We start from the raw sequence: 18,570 nt of genomic DNA, 5'->3' as shown, positions 1-18,570 counted from the left end.
TAATAAAATACAATGTCTGAGATGCATGTCAGGATATTCCATGTTCCCTTTCCTAACTACTTGCAGGACACTCCCTGTATTGAAAATAAAGACAGAAATGGCGACTGTTGCATTTTTAAGGATATTTACGTGACACAGAACTGGTGTTCTGAAGCTTGATTACACAATAATTTTTGTATAAACACCTGTTTATTTGAATTGGTGCAAGATGCAGCCTTCTGTAAAGGCCTCTGTTTAAAAAAAAAAAGGCAATATTACAAATTGCTTACATTCATTCAGGTCATCCCAAAGAGCATACCCATAATCAGCAAATGTTTCATTTGCATATTTTTCCTATATTGTGCACAAAGGCATGTTCTGCTTGAGTCCATTCTTTTTAAGTCCATTTTCTATTGTGATGCATAGTATAGAGTTATGTTATTATTTTCAGTTGGTTTATTCTACCACATACCAATTAAAGCCACTCATACATCTCAAAGAATTTAGTCTGGTGCACAGAAACTTGGGCATGAGGAAACCTGTGGGGATTTAAGCCCATGAAGAAAACTTAAAAGAAATATATGGGATGCTTCCTGTATCCACTCATACTTGAGAAAACATGGAAGATTATTCCTCTTTATTTTTAATAACTTTCTAATATTACTAAATCAAATGATGTTGTAAATAAACTGTGATTTCATAACTGAACAGTTTGTCTCTCCATAGACACTAAGAATGCAAATGAAATTCCAAGTTTAACATCTTTTTTCTTCTATGTTTATTTTCTTGTATTCTTCTGCCCTTGCTAAAAAGATGTTTTGAAGGAATTGCAGTTTTCCATTTCCAAATTGCAACTCAGATTTATTAACAGATTTACTAAAGGCAGCTAAATAAAACATGTCACTTAATACAGCTTATTTTGGATTATGTGAATACAAAAGGAAATATATTCAACATTCAAAGGAAGCACAGTTTCCCTTTCCTCTTAGAGCAGTACTATCAATAAAAGCAACCAAGAGCAACATTTTTTTTTTAAAAAAAAAAAGTGTACCTTTCTTGAAGTATGGCTTTTGCAGATGATTTTCAGTATGTTTTACCAGTATCACACATTATAACAACAAACTATTGTAATTCAGCTAGCTAGACAGACAGACAGACAGACAGATAGACAGACAGACACACATTGAGGAACTTCTGAAAAAAATTACTTAATAGATATGATATCCTAAGAACATGCTCTGCTGATTTATTTTTTTAATAAAACTTCTTTAAAGTCACTGATCCAGAGAACTGAACTGGAAAAAAAATGGAAAATTTGAATTGCTGTGCTTCATTTTTGAAAGGAATTATGTAATTTACACACACACACACACAAAAAAAAAAATCAGTATGTTGGTCATATTACCTGCTAGATTTAAAATAGTAGTCACTATTTTATTTACATTGTTGTAATTTATATACTTAGGATGTAAACTTTTCCTAGAACCTAAGTAATATTCTGGTCTCTGTCCATTGTTACAGAAGCACTTTTACCTTAACAGGAGTATTTTTAAGAGACTCCTCAAAGACTTCATCATTTTCATTTGCACATGTTATCAGTGATGCTATCTTCTCAATGAAATTGTTGTAATCATTGGCATGCTGGAAAAATGTGCTGTTGTAAGTGCACTCGCTTGAGAATCCAGAGAGGCATGGTCTTTTGTTTTTTTTTTGAAGGCTGCTCCTCTGAGCTCGCCTAACTCGCTTACACTCGCTTACATGCCTTTGTCTGCCCATTACTAAATGGAAGTGAAACATGTGCTCTGTCATAGGTTTGCTGGTGTATTATCTATTATCTTCAACCTTTCCTTGACAAGTTTCTGAAAGAGGGAGAGGGGAAATCTGGATGCCAAAATGAAAAGGGCATTTTTACAGCAATCTGGCATGTATTACATTTGGTGATTTCTTTTCTCTTAACTCTCAAATTAAGAGAATGTGAGAAATCTAAGGAGACTGCGTTAGAATTGTTCACCAAGCTTTTCCAAGTTCCTTCCTCACCCGCTGGAATCAGTCTGTGCCCCTCCAGGAAGATCCCACCGCAGAACAAACCCAGCATTGTCTGGAAGGCCCAGACACCTCTGCAGACATCGGACTTTCTAGACTGCATACAGAATAGCTTCTGACAAAGACCTGGAAATACTCCTGCAAGCTCTTATCAGATCTGGAAGTATATGGAAATAAAATGTGTTTCTCACAGAAAAGCTGTGCTGTACCATCCACTAGGAGCACTTTGCTGCTCACAGCTAGGTAAAACACAGCACAGCCCTTCACAAATGGTTTTGCAGATGATGCTGTATCACTTTGGACTGCTTCTACGTGAATGTCCAAACTCAGTTGCCTATAAGTTACAGAGTAATACTTAACCACTAAAATATTTAATTTGTGTAAAGAATTCTTTTGACAATTAGTGAAGAGGTACAAATCCAGCTAGAACTATTACAATATGCTCAGATTCGTCACTGAGCTCTGTTTCAACATTCGTATTTCACCAATCCAATGATAACACCAGTTTTACACTGCAGTTTTAAAATATCAGAACTTTTAGGCTTTTCATGTGGTTTCAAAAAGTATTAAAACATTCCAATATCATCATGCATATTTTGGCTATTAATGTTTGGATTTTATTGCATTATATCTCAAATATATTATGCATCAAACATATCTGAAGATATATTGTAAATATTTATTGTTGACTGCCTTTTCATTTACTTTAGTTTTCTGCATTATGTCACATTTTCTTTTTCTTTCCTTTATCTCATTTTTAATTCCCCACTAACTGCTCCACTGCTTTTACGTGGTCTAACTGTAAAAACCTCTAGGTAAGCATTCCCGTTCTGGCTGCAAGATAAACCCATGGACAAGCTCCCTAGGTTGGTTGTTCCTGGAAGTATTTCACTTTCAGTAGCTTCTTTTCCCTTAGAACCCAGATCAGAGGCAAGGAGCATGAATTTTACATGGAGAACAAACCTTGCAGTCAATCTAAAAGGGACATGGCTGCAAAATGTCCCCCCATGAGCAAGGGCTGGTTTCACATGCAGTGTCAGGGCTCTGCTGCCACCAAGCTCGTTATAATTTACATTGTACTCTGGCATCTTTACTGGTCCCTGAGGAACAATTGTCCACTAAACAAAACTTTCTGCTCCTGTTACACAGAATTATCCACTGTGCTTTGGGCTCCCCTCCCACCACTGTAAAATAAACTTCCCTTTTAAATACTTCACGTCACCCAAGGCCACCTGCAACAACCAGGCCACACAATGTACGTTCTATAAAGCTCCATTCTTTTGCCTTTACCCCAAACCTTTAAAAATTACCGTTGACAGAGGATTTCAGATCTGCATCCTGTTTAATGCTGACCAAGGTAAGGTACACCAAACAAAATTTTGTTTATTCTTCCACTGAAGCCTTTCCTTCAAACAAATCAATAGGCAAGACCTTTAGCATAACTCCACATTAGAAACAGCTTACAATAAAGGATGTGAATTATAAAATAAGCTATATTAATATTACTAGCTAAATTGAATATTCCTTTCTGACATAATCTTCTTCAATAACAATACTTTGCTAAATACTTTTGCTTGACGAAACAGGGAAAGTAGTGGAATAGAAAACCCACTTGTTCCCTCAGCCCCTTCTGTTTCCTAAGGAACAATTCCCTGCCCAGAGCCATGCCGCGAGGACAGCTATACAATTGCTGCAGCCTGCTCACGGCTCAGCTAATTCCCTCAGTAAGAGACTGCAGAAGGAGTAGATCTACAGAGCTGTGGGCATGAGGTCTCCACTGTATGTGTGTCAGAGGGATTGCCTCCACACAAGCTCTGATCTAGCCCCATGGATCAACCAGCCTTTAGCGGTCAGAAAGCACGGTGTGTGCTCCTGGAGCAAATCTTACTTTCATCCAGAAGGAACCGAGCTCGTGCGCTCAACACAAGTGTCTAATACAAATGGAAGGGTCGTAACTGAGGGTGATTATGGCCCTCCATGTCCGTCAACAATATCAGAACCAGTGAGGAAACTCAGGCACCTATTTCTATTTTTCATAGAAAGAAGAGAGGTGTTTCCTGTACTTCCTGTGACAGTGTCACACAGCAAGAGAAGCTTTGAGCAGATCAGACAGGAACCTGTAGAGGCCAATAAGCTGAGGAAATCTCTTGGGGAAAAGCTGTCTTTAAAGCTAGATTTTTTTATGCTTGGAGCTTTCCTAAAATTGTTGTTTGTTGGCCAACGCCTTCTAGCCAGGGAAATAAAATGGGAAAGAAAGCGAGAAGAATAATGGGTGCATGCTTCCTTAGCTCTACAGCAAGAAGCGAGGCAGAAGTCAGTTCCACGCAGAGGCTCTTCAAGAAAGTAAAAGCAGTGGCAAATTTGGTGCAATGCTATTTTTTATCCCCATGCAACAATTTTAATTTTTTAGAATATATCTAGGTGCAATTTGTTAACACCAAATATGATTTAACTCTTATAGTGGGACATCCCCTGAATTAGGATCTGGCAATTCACAAAAGCAGCAATAGAAAGGAAAAAAAAAAAAAAAAAAAAAAAAAGATGCAATGGTTTTCATGAATGTAACTTGTGAAAACAATTTGTGACTGGAATGCAGTTAAAAAACCAACCTGTTTGTTCCTAGCCAATTTAAATCTCTCTGCTTATTCTGCATGGAGAGCTACTAAATCTCAGTCATGGCGGCCTGCAGCTCCCTCACGAGGGGAGCGGAGGGGCAGGCGCTGAGCTCTGCTCTCTGGGGACAGCGACAGGACCCGAGGGAACGGCATGGAGCTGGGACAGGGGAGGGTCAGGCTGGGTGTTAGGGGAAGGTTCTGCACCCAGAGGGTGGTCGGGCACTGGGACAGGCTCCCCAGGACAGTGGTCACAGCACTGAGCCTGCTGCAGTTCGAGGAGCATTTGGACAACACTCTCAGACTCATGGTCTGATTTTTGGGTGGTCCTGTGTGGAGCCAGGAGTTGGACTCAATGACCCTTGTGGGTCCTTTCCAACTCAGGATATTCTATAGTTCTACAATTCTAAATAATTTTAAATAAAAGGGATTATCTTTTTTTGCTTTACAACGTTACAATTCTATGTGCCACTCATTGCTACATCCCTATTCACATCAGCAATGCCCTGAGATTTGCTAAGAAGACATCTGCTATCACGTTTAAGACCACCTAACCATTTTCCTTGAGCATTCCTCAGGCATAAAAGCTATTTTCCACACTTTGTTTCCATAGATACAGCTTTTTTTTTTTTTATTAATCAGAATGATAGCCTGCAAATTGCTCAGCAAATACATCATCAGCAACCAGTTAATATTCCATGCCATGTCTGTTTACACAGTGCCCCACTCTGATCATACTTAATTTTGGACAGCTAAGGCAGAGTCGGATGGCAGAATGTGACACTTTCTAAATGGAGATTTTGACATTCTGGCTCAAGACAAAAGCCTATGTCAGTTATCACTTAATAGCGTGGCTGCTGACCATACTGAGAAAAGCAAACAGCTCCTGCTTAGAAGAGGAAAAAACCTGTTAGGGAGACAAAATTAAAGCATCATTTCACCCAAGTATTTGACTAAATTGAATTTTAATCCTGGAAATATAAGCAGACAGACAAAACAGCAGAGGGAAAGGGATCTGTCATTCCATCAAGTTAAATGGAACAACTCTGGAAATACGCATGCAAAGTAAAGGCTCCAGCATCTTCTGCGGAGACAGTGATTTGGGTTTTTTCCTCTCTCTGTCTGAATAGAACAGTGAGGCAAAACAGATGGGCTAATAATTACTACTGGCCTAAATTTGCTACATTAGCTTTCCAGGACAGAAAAATTCAACCCTATAACTTCAGCATATACATTCAAGTATTTGAAAAATATGGAAGAGGTGAGAAGAATCAGAAGTACTCAGAACTCAGAGGCATTTTAAAATAAAAAGATCTTTTTAAATCACATCCAAACGTTCTCTCCTTTACCTTTTCCAACAAACCATACTGATAAAAAGGAGAATATTATCTCAGTATTTTGTGCAGCCAGTTGAAAAATAAATAGAATAAAGCACAGTTACATCCCAAGAAGAGGAAGAAAGGAAGTGTGCTGTAGAAACACAGCATAAAAAACAGCTTCTGAATTTCATTTTCTGATGTTATGGGGGTAACCGTATTTTCATGGTTTATATGTTAAGAACAGATTAGATGCCTTAAGCATTTCCGAATGGGTGAATTATGCACAGTTTAATAGCATTACATAAATACCTGAAGCACCTTAATCTGGGCATAGAAATAGTACTTATATCTTTCACTGCTAAAAATGTTTCGTTGCTCAAAGTTTGGCCAATGAAGTCCTCAAAACAAAATTCAAAGTCAGGGGTTGATCTGCAGAGAAGAGAGGTCTGGGAAATGAAAATCTGTACTGACTGGGGAGACTAAAGCTCTGCCAGCCATTCCTACGGGACTACAGAGTCAGAGTTATCTCTGCATTGCATTCACACCAGAGTAGTATATGATACTCATGCTAAGTGTCCAGTTTTGAAATATTTAACAGAATGATGTGGAAATTTAAGATTCCAATATGGTCAAAGTTAGCCATGAAGAAACAGTGGTGTCACGGACAAAAAATAATTCTGTGAACTTTCTGTGCCCATCTCACATTCTATATAGCTACATTTATTGAGAGAAAGCACCAGGCTAGTGGGTCTGCAACAAAGGCATATCTCAGGTGATCCTACGCAAAATTATGCTTCATGTATGCTCGTGACAGAAATAATTTTGAGTCTCTTGATGTTGCTGAGGCTAATGCATCTGCCACGATGTTAGTCTGACAGTTGTTTTTATTTAAATTTCTCAAGCAAGTCCACCAGCAGTGGGCAGATATTACTATGGCAACTCAGCACAATTGGAGAAACTGTTCTGGAGTTGTTAGGCAACACAATGCCATCAGCTGCTGATGTTGCTTAAGCTTATTGTAGTTCATGCTGTCTGGAGCCATCTAATTAAACACACCAAAAAGGGCACTCAATTGGGAAGCTGATGTGGAAACAAGCTGTCTTTGTGATAAAAAATAAAGAAGAACAATACAGACTGCAGGAAAGAAAAAATAAATAAAATAAAATAAAATAAAATAAAATAGAAAGGTGGCTCATTTTTTTCTTTTGCAAACCTCAGCATAAAACAGGAAATGACTTCAGTAGGTTTCTAAAATATGTGTAATAATTCATAATGTAATTGATTAAGTGGAAAATCATACAGTAAAATTCCAACTGCATGCAGAGATATAAAATTATATTCACTTTAGAGCACTGTTTCAGTTCATATTACTGCAATCATTTTAATTTGGCCTACATTGGTCTACATAAAACAAATCTGAGTAGCTTTCCTGAACAAGAAAATTCTTAACATAGTTTGAGGAGTGCAAATAAATGGTAGAGCTACCGTTCTCTTTGGCTATCTGAAAAAGTTGAGAATTAGTGGCTACAGAGATAAACACATTATCTCACACATGGGATGGCTCCTGCAGAGCACTGAAGCACATTGGCAGAGCAATGTGGACAAGTGAATGCTGCTGCTGCCCATGATGTTCTTGTTATGTGGAAAAAAAAAAAAAAAAACACTTTACCCTTTTCTTTTGGCACGATGGAGCAATAAATTTAAACATAAATTTTAAAGCAAGGGCTGACCAGCAAACTGGGAATTATTATCCAGTGATTTATTACTCCATCTGTCTTTTCTATACTGAGCTGAGTATATGTTTATAGGTTTGGAAAGAGGACAAAGGCAGAAATAATACCTTGCAGAAGAATTCCTCTACTTTCAAAAGGAAATCTCTGTTGATAATACCCAGCTTACTGCTAATTGTCAAAGGAAATGGATAACAGCTAACTTCACAAAGATGACTGGAAAAATTTATGTGAAATGTGAAAGTGTAAAATACTGAATTGGGACAGTGGTTTTGTGGGTTTGTTTCTTTGTTTTTTAAATCTAAGTTTCCAGACATGTAAACAGTTTTAAAATGCTGTAAGACACCAGGTCAAAGTACCATAGAGGAACTTACTTTAACTCTTCTAGTCTATTGTGGAAGGATCTCTGGGCCTAACACAGCTAAAAAAATCCTGAGTGGTTCATTGCCTGAAATATCCCAGTACCAACCTCCTGCACAGGTAAGCCTAGAAGTACCAGGTGAAGACAACTACAAATGTACTTGCTTAACACTTCAAGGTAAAAATCAGATCAGTTACAACGGTTTCAAGAATTTTCTCATTTAATTAAACCTCACCTATTTATTTCAAATCCACTGTCCTCTGGAGAATTGCTGACATTATTTGTAGCACTGGGCAATCAGCAACACCATGAAGTTCAACAAAGGAAAACGCTGGGTGCTGCACCTGGGATGGAGCAATGCCAGGCACAGGCACAGACTGGGAGACAAGTGGCTGAGGAGTAGCCCTGCAGAAGGGGACCTGGGGGTGCTGGTCAGCAGCAGGCTCCACACGAGCGAGCAGCTTCCCCTAGCAGCCAAGAGGGCAAACCGCATCTTTGAGACCAGCACAGCCAGCTGGTCAAAAGAGGTGGTTCTCCTGCTATATTAGTGTTGGTGCAGCCTCACCTTGAATACTGCGTGCAGCTCTAGGCTCACGATATACAAAGGATGTGCAGGGACTTGAAAGCACCCTTAAGGAGGGCAAAAAAGCCAGTGGAAGGGCTGGAGGGCATGTCCTATGAGGAGAGGCTGAGGACCCTAGGGTTGTCCAGTCCAGAGAAGAGGAGGCTGAGAAGCGACCTCACTGCTCTCTGCAGCTTCAGAAAGGGAGGTGACAGTCTCTGCTCCCTGGGAACCGATGGCAGGACATGGGGGAACGGCACAGAGCTGGGCCAGGGGAGGGTCAGATCGGACACAAGGAAAAAGTTCTTTATCTAGCCTGTTGCTGAACACTCTCCAAATGTTCATTTTACATATGTGTTTTTACATGGCAGCTTGTGCTATTGGAAATATAGGTGATGAAAAAAGAAGAATGTGCAGAAGTGAAATTAATTGTCTTCTGCTATTTTCTTCTCATTTAAATAAAATAGGAGTAACAGTTCAGAGGCCATTTTTCTCCATTTGTACTATTTGCAGATCACTTCATAAGAGAAGATAGCTATTCTTAGTCAGTTCTGAAGACCAGATTTTCCATCCACAAAAGACTAGGCACTAGTAAGGATATTCTAATGTTACTGAGTGACAATCATGCAAGTATGTAATTCATATACATTGTTTAGCACAAGGAATTGAAAAGTTAATGCTTTGCATACTTTTTTTTTTTCTTTGACTAGCAAGGATTCATTGTGCTGAAGCAGTTAAGATAACTCAGCACCTTGTTCCACAGCATAAGTACGTGCCCATCTTTGCTGGAATGACCTCAGATGATGTACTGATGTTTGTTTTTTCAAGGTTACATGTCTCTTGTACCTCATAGTCAACTAACAGCCTTCACCTTCAGCACCACTTCCAGCTGACAGCCCTCCAGTTTCTAAAAGAATTGTTAATCCGTAGAAGTACAACCTTACCTTTTTCATTATTAAATTTCCTATTGCTATTACTTTGTTTTACGAGGTCATACAATTGCTTTTATGCAGTATGTTTATGATCATCCATACTATTTCGTACCTCCTGACTTTGTGTCATGAATAAATTGAAATCAGTACGTGCCTACTGTTTACACTATGGCTGTTAATAAAAGCAATGCCTAAAATCCGGCAGCAGGCTGTTTTGGGGAGTCTGACCTGGTAATCTTACTCAACCCTGATTAGTTATCCTTTCATTTTGGCCCATTTTTGTCTCATTTTTCCATATCTGTTTGTCCCCAAAGATGACTGTTTTTCTTTAAAAGAGCTTGGTAGGGCTTTTTTATGTGTGTTGTTGTTTTGTTTAGTCTCTCTCTTTCTTTTTCTTTTTTTTTTTTTTTAATTTTGATAACAAAGGGCCTGTAGTTTGTTCTGCTCCCTTTCTTCAAATTCAGTTATTATAAACATCGCTCTCCAGTCTTCGGGTGTCAACGAAGTTAAATAAAAATCCTTTCACATTCCACGGCTATCAGATGTCTGGAAATGAAATAATTTGATCCCTTTCAGTTGGACATATTAAAATGTTTCAGTTTTCCTTCCAGATTTAGTAATACTCATTTTCGTACAGTCATTTCTGTTAACCATCCTGGTTTTGCCTCTACATACTGCATTATCAACCTTACTAAGAATTGAAGAAAAGTATTCATTTAGTCTGGGGGCAATAACCACATTATCTTTAATCTCCAATTAGAAAATCTCTGCTACCAGAGAATAAAGTCAAGCAGAAAATGACATTATTATGAGACATTTAATTTCAGATATAGATAGTAGAGCATATGCTGCTTCTGGTGGTGAATCCTTAAACTATCAAGGAACCATCAAGAATGGATGCTACTTAGTTGTGATTTTAGTAATTAGTGAGAACATAGTACTAGAAATAGCTTTAGGGGCAAAAGAATGAACTGGGGAGAACCAGCCATTTAATTTTAATTAAATAGGAAGATAAGTAAAAGGAGATACGGTCCAAAGATTTTCAATTTCCAATATACGAGCTTTGATTATTAATGAAATGATTTTGAAATAAAAATCTTTGGGATTCAAGCATGGAATAAACTTGAGATTTCTTTCAATTAGTGGTTCTCAAACTGCTTTTCCAGTGAACCATCATGCAGCAATAAAGCGTGGCACAAGATCACTCTTACATAAGGGGCACATCTATAGGACTGGCCATATGTCTGGGAAAGCAGTGAGAGACAAGCTGCTATTTGTATCTCATGGTTGTATTATCTGCATTTTTCTCTATGGAAAGAGTACACATATATTTTTAGCTGCAGTATATAAAGGAAGTACATATATACATAGGAAAATAAGTTCAACAAAAGTTCTCTCTGCCATCCCTTTATCACTTCATCACCGATAGATATTACTAGCAATTTTAAGAATATTACTGAAGCACTCCCCACAAATGCAGACTGTTGCTCTCTGTACTAGCAGACCACTTTGCCCAGTTTTTATTATTACAATCACGGCATTCCTAACCATTTCCCAGAGGCCTACCTCTGATCAACAGCCTGCCAGTGACGGCCAGGAGCCTGCATGCAGCTCGGCACCTGTCCTTCCCCACACTCTCTTGGTTTAGAGCACAGTTGTCTATGACAAGGACTAACACCGAACTTGCACTCCAAACACAGAGCCAACAGCTACGTCTAGAATCAAGACAGATCTAGTCTACCAATGTAGTAAAGGAACCCAGGCCAACCCTCTAATCATTGTGCACAAGAAAGGAAAGAACAAACCTGTGACCATCTGAATGTCCTCCATCTGAAAGCAGCCCCGTACCCATGCTGCAGAGGCAGCATGAAGGTCTCTTAGCAGTGGTGCACAAAGCCACCAGAAAGGGAGGTCCTGTCCCTGTATCAACATGCCTGGCAATACTAAAGGCAAAGCTAAAAGTCATACTTACATCAAAAATGGCTCACTAAAGCAGCAGTTTCACCAATCTTGAATTTAGTGTAGAAGGATTCTGCTCTGGAAGTTAGACCACAGCCCACAGTATGGGAGAGACGAGAAGATGGGAGCGGTAGAGGTGAAGTGCTCTCCAACAGCAGGAGTCCCTGAAAACATTCTGTCTGACTCATTAGGAATCATTCTTAAGCTGAGCAGAGAAAATTGAGTCATAAATGACTCATCCACTTACCAGATGGGAGGAAAGCATATATGAAATTTGGGACTGCCACTTGGTGAACAGTGTATCATGAGCTGCTACTGCTTGAGCCGTGAGTCAGCTTCTCTGACTGCCACAAAACAGGGAAAATACAGAGCGAAGCACACAGAAGCAATACACACCTTAACCTGCTGGCTAGTCCCCTCATCAAAGTGTACCACCAAGGAGAGGTGTTTAGAACATTTTGCTGCCAAGCAAGCCTGGATATTAGCTGGCCTTATCTAAATTATGGTTCACATCTTAACTTTTACACAGTTGTAACAGGTAATCAGTAAAAATTCAGGAGATGAAAAAAGGTTTTGTCACACCTGCTCTGTTGCAGATAGCTTCTTATCCGTTAAATATAAAGAGGTATTTTGCTAGAAAAGCAAAAATGCTTATTAAATGCTGATGAGCAATGCCAGAAATCTGTAAACTCACACATCTTAACTGTTTTAACGAAAGTAGAAAATTAAGACAGAGACAAGGCAACAGCTTCTTATCCTCAGTGGCACCAGCCAAATTTCAGGATTATGTGCTTCATCTTTTAGAGTCAGAAATCTCAGATAGCAGAGAGACTTCAGAGTGTAGATTTACATCAATCCCTTAATCTGACCTCACATTTTCTGTGCTGAAAGCCTCTCTGAGCTGCCTTTGTACATACTGAAAGACCATAAGCAGTTTGCTCTTGAGACTGGAAAGCTACTATAAATCAGGCTCCAAGCTGACATCTAAAAATACAAAGCACATAGCCACCCGTCCTTTTTCTGATCTGACATCCGAATGTTCAAGGTTAGTCCAGGACCCATCAGCCCTGTCCTATTTATTTACTTACTGATGTCATAAGCAGCTATAAAAGTTTTGCCTATTTAATCTTAGAGTCCGAGCATCTAGAGTCCCACTTGAGTAACTGCACCAGACTCCCCAGCAGCGGGTTAATCTGCAGCTTTAGCAGAGCAATATATACGCTTGACATATACTTGAAATAGGAGCTGAAGGTGTAGCTTCTATGGAATGGAAAGTATTTGGAAACTGGGGCCTGATAGGTGCGCTTCTAGATCAGAATCTCAACTGCAGCTCACTGTGGATGTTTTGTAGATGGGTATGTCCTTCCCATTATGGTACGGTTACCCTACTGTAAGTATGATAAAGATTTTTATAATTACACAGTCAAAATCTCCACATCATGACTTGTCACAGCCACAGAAATCAACTAAACAGGAGTTCCAGTATGACTTAGTATACCATAAATTTTAAAAGCTATTTGCAGGATATGCAAACAGCTTATGCAGTTACTGATAAAAGTATCACGATCTAAGTAAGCATTAGCATTTAAATAAGTTCAGCTACAGATGATGATTTCACAGTACAGAAGGAAAATTCAGCTTAGAATTCTGCTGGTCCATGGCACATTGTATATTTTCCAGCAAGTCCAAACTACTTCTCAAGGAATGTCAGAATTGTCATATGCCATTTTCACCTTGTCCCTGATGCACAAAACTGGTACTTGTATGCATTAGTTCCTTTGATGACACAATATCATAGCTGTAAAGCAATGGGTTTTCTTGTATGAAAACAAACCCTCATGGTACCAGTCTGACATCTCACAGTCTAAAATCAACATCTAACAGGCAATGTATGTATGATAATTTAAAATAAGACTAAATATTGCCAACCATACAATTCTTCTACTTTGAAAAGTCTGTGTAGAAACATTTGAAGTAAAAGTATTGTTTCTAATTTATATTTAATTAATAATGTTTGATGCCCAAAAATACCCTAGCATTATTGGAGAGCCAGCCACATTTCTGAGCCTTCTCCTGCCTTTTTTCCATGGGGACAAATCCAGACTAGTGATTTCTATGCTAGATATTTTAAAAATTTAAGTCAAACCTGACTCAAAACATCTCTCCATTGTTTTTATGCATTTATTCATAACGTGTGGAAAAAAAAAATACAAAGATATCCATCTATATCAGCAAACCCGTTAAGAAAAACAGAATTATTCACTTTCATTGTTGAAAGAGCCCTTAGAACTAATTAAAGTTCTCTCCACTTATTTCTTTGGGAAATGGAATTTCTCTGTATCTACAATTGCAAATCTGAAGCCTAAATTGCAATTAAGTAGTCCATCATTTCCTTGCGGAGGCTAATTTCAAAAATGCAATATGCACAGTTGGATGGGAAGAAATATCTATAGTTAATGGTGCTCAAACACAGCAACCTTGCTGAGAAAATTCCAGGTAATTCTTCAAGTTTACAGCTACTAGGTTGGTTTCAGTGTTTCATTCTTACTAAGCCTTTCTGGCCTGGGACCCACAAAAGGGACACAGAAATTTGATCTTAATGGATCATGCTTGTAAAAAAGCTTATTTAAGTAGCAGGCTAACAGGGACAGGTGGCCCCAAGCCTTCATTCAGTGCTTCAATCCTTTTCTATATAGATCTTGCATTTTTTTGCATTAAAGAAATAGAAACAAACAGATTATGCATAAGAACAGCTTAACTTTATTGCCTAGTAGCTGGCTAGCATCCTGGGAAAGAGATACCTGCATTATACGTGATCTAAAGCTTGTTGCTGGTGTTTTGTAATAACGTATTTTAACATAGCATAGTATAGCATTCTGCAGTAGTAACAAGTGGAAGAGATTTCAAGCAGACTTTATTTAGCCTTCAAAGCACACTGGAAGTTCCTGCTGACCACCTGAAATGTGACTTTGCTGCCATTATCACTGTCTCAACTTGTGCCAAACAAACATTTTTTTTTTTAACCTTAGAAGAAAACTTTGGAATCAAGCTGCCATATGTGAACCACTAAAATTCTTTTTCAGCCCTGGTTTCCAGCAATAAGTTCTCCTCAATTTAAGCATGTTTAACAGTCTGCTGCTAAAGTACCCAGAAGTACAGGGTCTGATTAAAGCAAAGTCATGGGGATCAAGAAGTCTGGAGGGTATTACTGTTGTACTCTCCCATTGATCCCTATATTGAAATCAATGACACTGTTTGTTTCCTTGTCTTCTTTATCTGTGAAAGAGTGAACTTCAAAATTTATTCAAGAATTTCAAAATCTGTATGTAACTCTTGGAAATGGAAAAGAAGAAGAAAAATATAAGGTACTGTTTTTGAACTGTATTCTTAAAAATGTTAGAAATAATTAGAGATTTGCAGAAATTGTCATAGTAAAAATTCAGTTATCTTTGACTGTTAAAAAATGTTAGCTTAGTTAGGATCTTTAAAGATTCACTGAAAGATATCATATCTATGACAAAAATGGTCCCTCTGGAAGAACATGGGACATCAGAAACTCCTGAAAGAACTGGGTTTCTGACTGTTTCTCTCTCTTGTCCTGAAGACAAGCCAATAATTCAGTAAATGTTATTGTAATTCAGCAATTACTATTATTGAATTTTCCTCACTATCACTTTAAGGTACTAGAAACTGAGTGGTTGCAAAATGAACTGGAGTTTCTTTAAAGAGTAGAGTAGGTTTTACTAGAGAACAGATACTACAAAACGTGCCAGTGGGAGCCAAGTTTTCTCCTGTAGCTATCTGGAATGAACATGTGCTTCTCAGATTAAATGCAGTCCTTGATATGGCCACAGAAGATATGTACAGCTACAGAGGATCTAAGGTCTCCTACTGTTGATAATGACTCATATCCTGTATTTTCCACATAGGACAGCAAGTTCCAGCTATTTATGGTACAGCCCATTAAAAATTTCTTTTCATGAAAAAAAATGCTGTCAGTTGCCATTCAGGAGTTGATGTAGGAGGCCAGCTAGTATGTTACAGAAATTATCAGAGAAAAATACTATAATCACAAAAGAGCCAAGTGTTTCCTCTTGAGCCCTTTGAGATAGGAGATGCATAGTCATAAGCAGAATATTTTGTCTCCGAAGATTTTGTTCATACACAGATCACCCTTGAAAATAAAGGGTGGAAAAATATGGTATGACTGATTTCAGTCTACACCATTCTATGCTATGTATCTCAAGGATATAACAACTCCCCACACAGTGCCCCAAAACACAGGATGGGAAGGAGTGTACCTACACCATTGTTACACTGGATAGGGAAGGAGCAGTGAGTGTGTGTGTGCACACACACGTGCATGCCTGCTGCTGATTCATGCTGTACTCAACATCTTCCATGCAAAGCGAGGAATACTCTTTAAAGACAGGGTCACAATTTATGTTATGTGTGGTTTTTTTTTTTTGTTTTGTTAAAAAAAAAAAAAGCTTTAACTGTCTAATCAAAGAGTTATCTGTCCAGTCAAAATGTGACACTAACATTTATAGTTCAAATTCTACTAAGTCAAAACAGATATTTTTTGTATAGTCAAAACACAATCATTCTACCCATTTCAGCCTTTCTCTGCACCTTTGGGTCCCAACGTCAGTCAGTCCAGTATGGTGGGATTTCAGTGTCCCAAGTCTTCACAGGGAAGAGCATGATGGTGGTGGTGATGCTGATGTGATGGGTGGGAGAAGTGTGCCGGGGGGTCTCCTTTTTGCAAGAGGTGTGATACTACTTTGATGGTTTCTTCCTCCCCAGCCTACAGTCCACTCAGGGCTATTTTTATATTTTCTAACTAGTCTTTACACCCTGCTGTTTCTTTATTAGTCTACAAGTCTGCCTAACGTCCAAATTCACCAGATACGGTGTGTTTTACATACATCGGATACTTGTTTGTATTTTTTACCCTTTAAACCAGTCTTGTCTGCTTTCAAGTCTGCATTTATTTTAAGCACCAGAAGTTGGACACTGGTGAGTTTTTAGTCCAGTCTCCAGTACCATCTTGTCCCACTACTTTCAAGGTTTCTGTTGTCATCCCATGCTTGGGCTGAGAAGGCTCCTTGTTACCCGTATAACAGATCTTACATATGCTCCAGAGTGTGCAGATCCCGCTGATTTTGTGGGCAAACACACTGCAACTTGAGGCACCCTGCAGCACATTTGCTGGTCATTAGGAGTGAACTGAGGACCCACCAGAGCATTCCACTCATATCGCTGTTTTCAGATCAAAGCTATAGACATCATGGCAACAGCAGATATGCCACCAACAGTGCTGGCAGATGAGCAAATGCTGAAGTTCAAAATTATGCAGATCATCACATGCACCTGCTGGGTTTGACAATGGGGTTTACGTGTTTAATTCAGTAAACAGCAACACGGGAAGATATAAAGTATTTAGATATAATAATAATAATAATAATTAATAAATAAATATTAAAATAAGCACAAGCATTCCCTGTTGGAGCCAGGACATGCAGTGCGTGCAAGCCTTGCACAAAGACACCACTAATTGAACAACCACTCTTCGCTGTACAGCCTCACAACAGACTTCAGAGCATTAAGATGATGTATGGACAGCCTCAGGAATTTGCCATGGCCAGCCTCCGGAAGGAGATTCATTTGCGGTGTGGCAGAAACTCTGAAATAACCATGCTATTTGTCAAACTGGCACCAGTTTTTGGCAGGGGGCCATAATGTTGTCTTCCTCTCTTGAAAACCAGATGCCCATTATTGACTGTTCCCACATGCAGAGGACCTGTGGGACTCCTAAGGGCCTAAGAGATATTCTTTCAGAGTGACCAAGACTTGCAAAGCTTGCCACCATTTGCAGCTTCCTTTAACAATAACATGGCTCTGCTTCAAGTCTCCTTGACAGCAGTCCATCCAAGCCTGCATCTGATGCCAGCCTGGGCAAACAAGGTGGCCAGCTGCTGCTGCCATTTGGTGTTCACACCCAGCTTCAGCAGAACTTCCAGCTCCCTATTTCCTGAGTTTGAAATCAAAGTCACCGTGTGTCACACCTAAACAGCAGACCAAAACCAAGAAGCAAGCCAGTGGCTCTGCGAACTGTGACCCACATGGGCACAGGACTTGTACACATTATCCAAAGTACTTTCTGTTCCCAAGAGCCTAACTGGGCATTATAAGAGGCATTCCCAAAGAAAGCCCTTTTTTTTTTTTCCCAGCTCTTAGTAAGTATCAAAGAAAAACCTACTTGGACATTGCTTGAAATCTATAAAAACAAAATCCTGAAGCTTTCTTAGCAAAACCAGAAAGAAATAGAATAGAAATAACAGTCTTTGTGATTAACTGTCTGCAGGATTAGCAGTTAAGAGAAAAGTCAGAAAGGATGTTCGTTACCTCTACTGTACATATTTTTATGTGATTTTAAACTCTTCGGCACAGACAGGTATACAGTCAGCTCCAGACTAGAGAAACGCTTAATGAGTCTTGATAGTCAAGAAGTTAACTCTTGGAATGACGATGCTCATTTGCTGAGGGATATGAAAAACACTCCTTCAGTAAGAGTACTAGAGCTGCACTCTTTGCAGAAATAATACTTCGTCACATCAACTCACATTTCAGTACTGCTTAGCTACTGTACAGTGCTGCCACGTGATTCTGACTTGCACCTCAGGCATTTTAAAAGTAGTTAAGACAGCAAATGTTCTGATCCATGAAAGAAGGAGCTCACAAAACTAAAGGTGAATTGAAATTCGGATGGAGCCATGATTTCGGTCATTGTCAAGAGTGAAATTGCATGGACCAATATATATCCTGCATTTTACAAAGGAGACATAGGCATATTGTAGATAAACAAACATTTTATGCAGGTGTTTCTACCTGGTGGCTATTTCCTATAAACATTTTCTATAATCGAATGATCAGCTACACAATTACTACGCTATAGGAATTTAAAATAAAACCAGTTTTTGCTGTTGAACTTCAGTTGTGAACCAATGACTCAGTGGTCTATTAAACAGATTAAAAGAAATTTCTAGGTAGAAGTGCTGACTTTTCCGCAT

General features: G+C 38.9%; 1 protein-coding gene across 1 annotated transcript in view; it reads right to left on the bottom strand.

Annotated features, from left to right (window-relative positions):
* PDE1A (phosphodiesterase 1A) overlaps positions 1-11,889 on the bottom strand; it is a 183,690-nt gene extending 171,801 nt beyond the window's left edge. Inside the window, exon 1 of the mRNA XM_080600441.1 lies at positions 11,511-11,889. Coding sequence (XP_080456567.1) covers positions 11,511-11,512 — 2 coding nt within the window. The 5' untranslated portion in view covers positions 11,513-11,889. The remainder of the gene's footprint in view (positions 1-11,510) is intronic.
* Between the last annotated feature and the right edge of the window lie 6,681 nt (positions 11,890-18,570).

The sequence above is a fragment of the Anser brachyrhynchus genome (assembly GCF_964034855.1).
Source record: "Anser brachyrhynchus genome assembly, chromosome: 7".
Classification (NCBI taxonomy): domain Eukaryota; kingdom Metazoa; phylum Chordata; class Aves; order Anseriformes; family Anatidae; genus Anser; species Anser brachyrhynchus.
The sequence above is the reverse complement of the archived record's forward strand: the minus strand, read 5'-3'. Positions and strand labels throughout refer to the sequence as shown.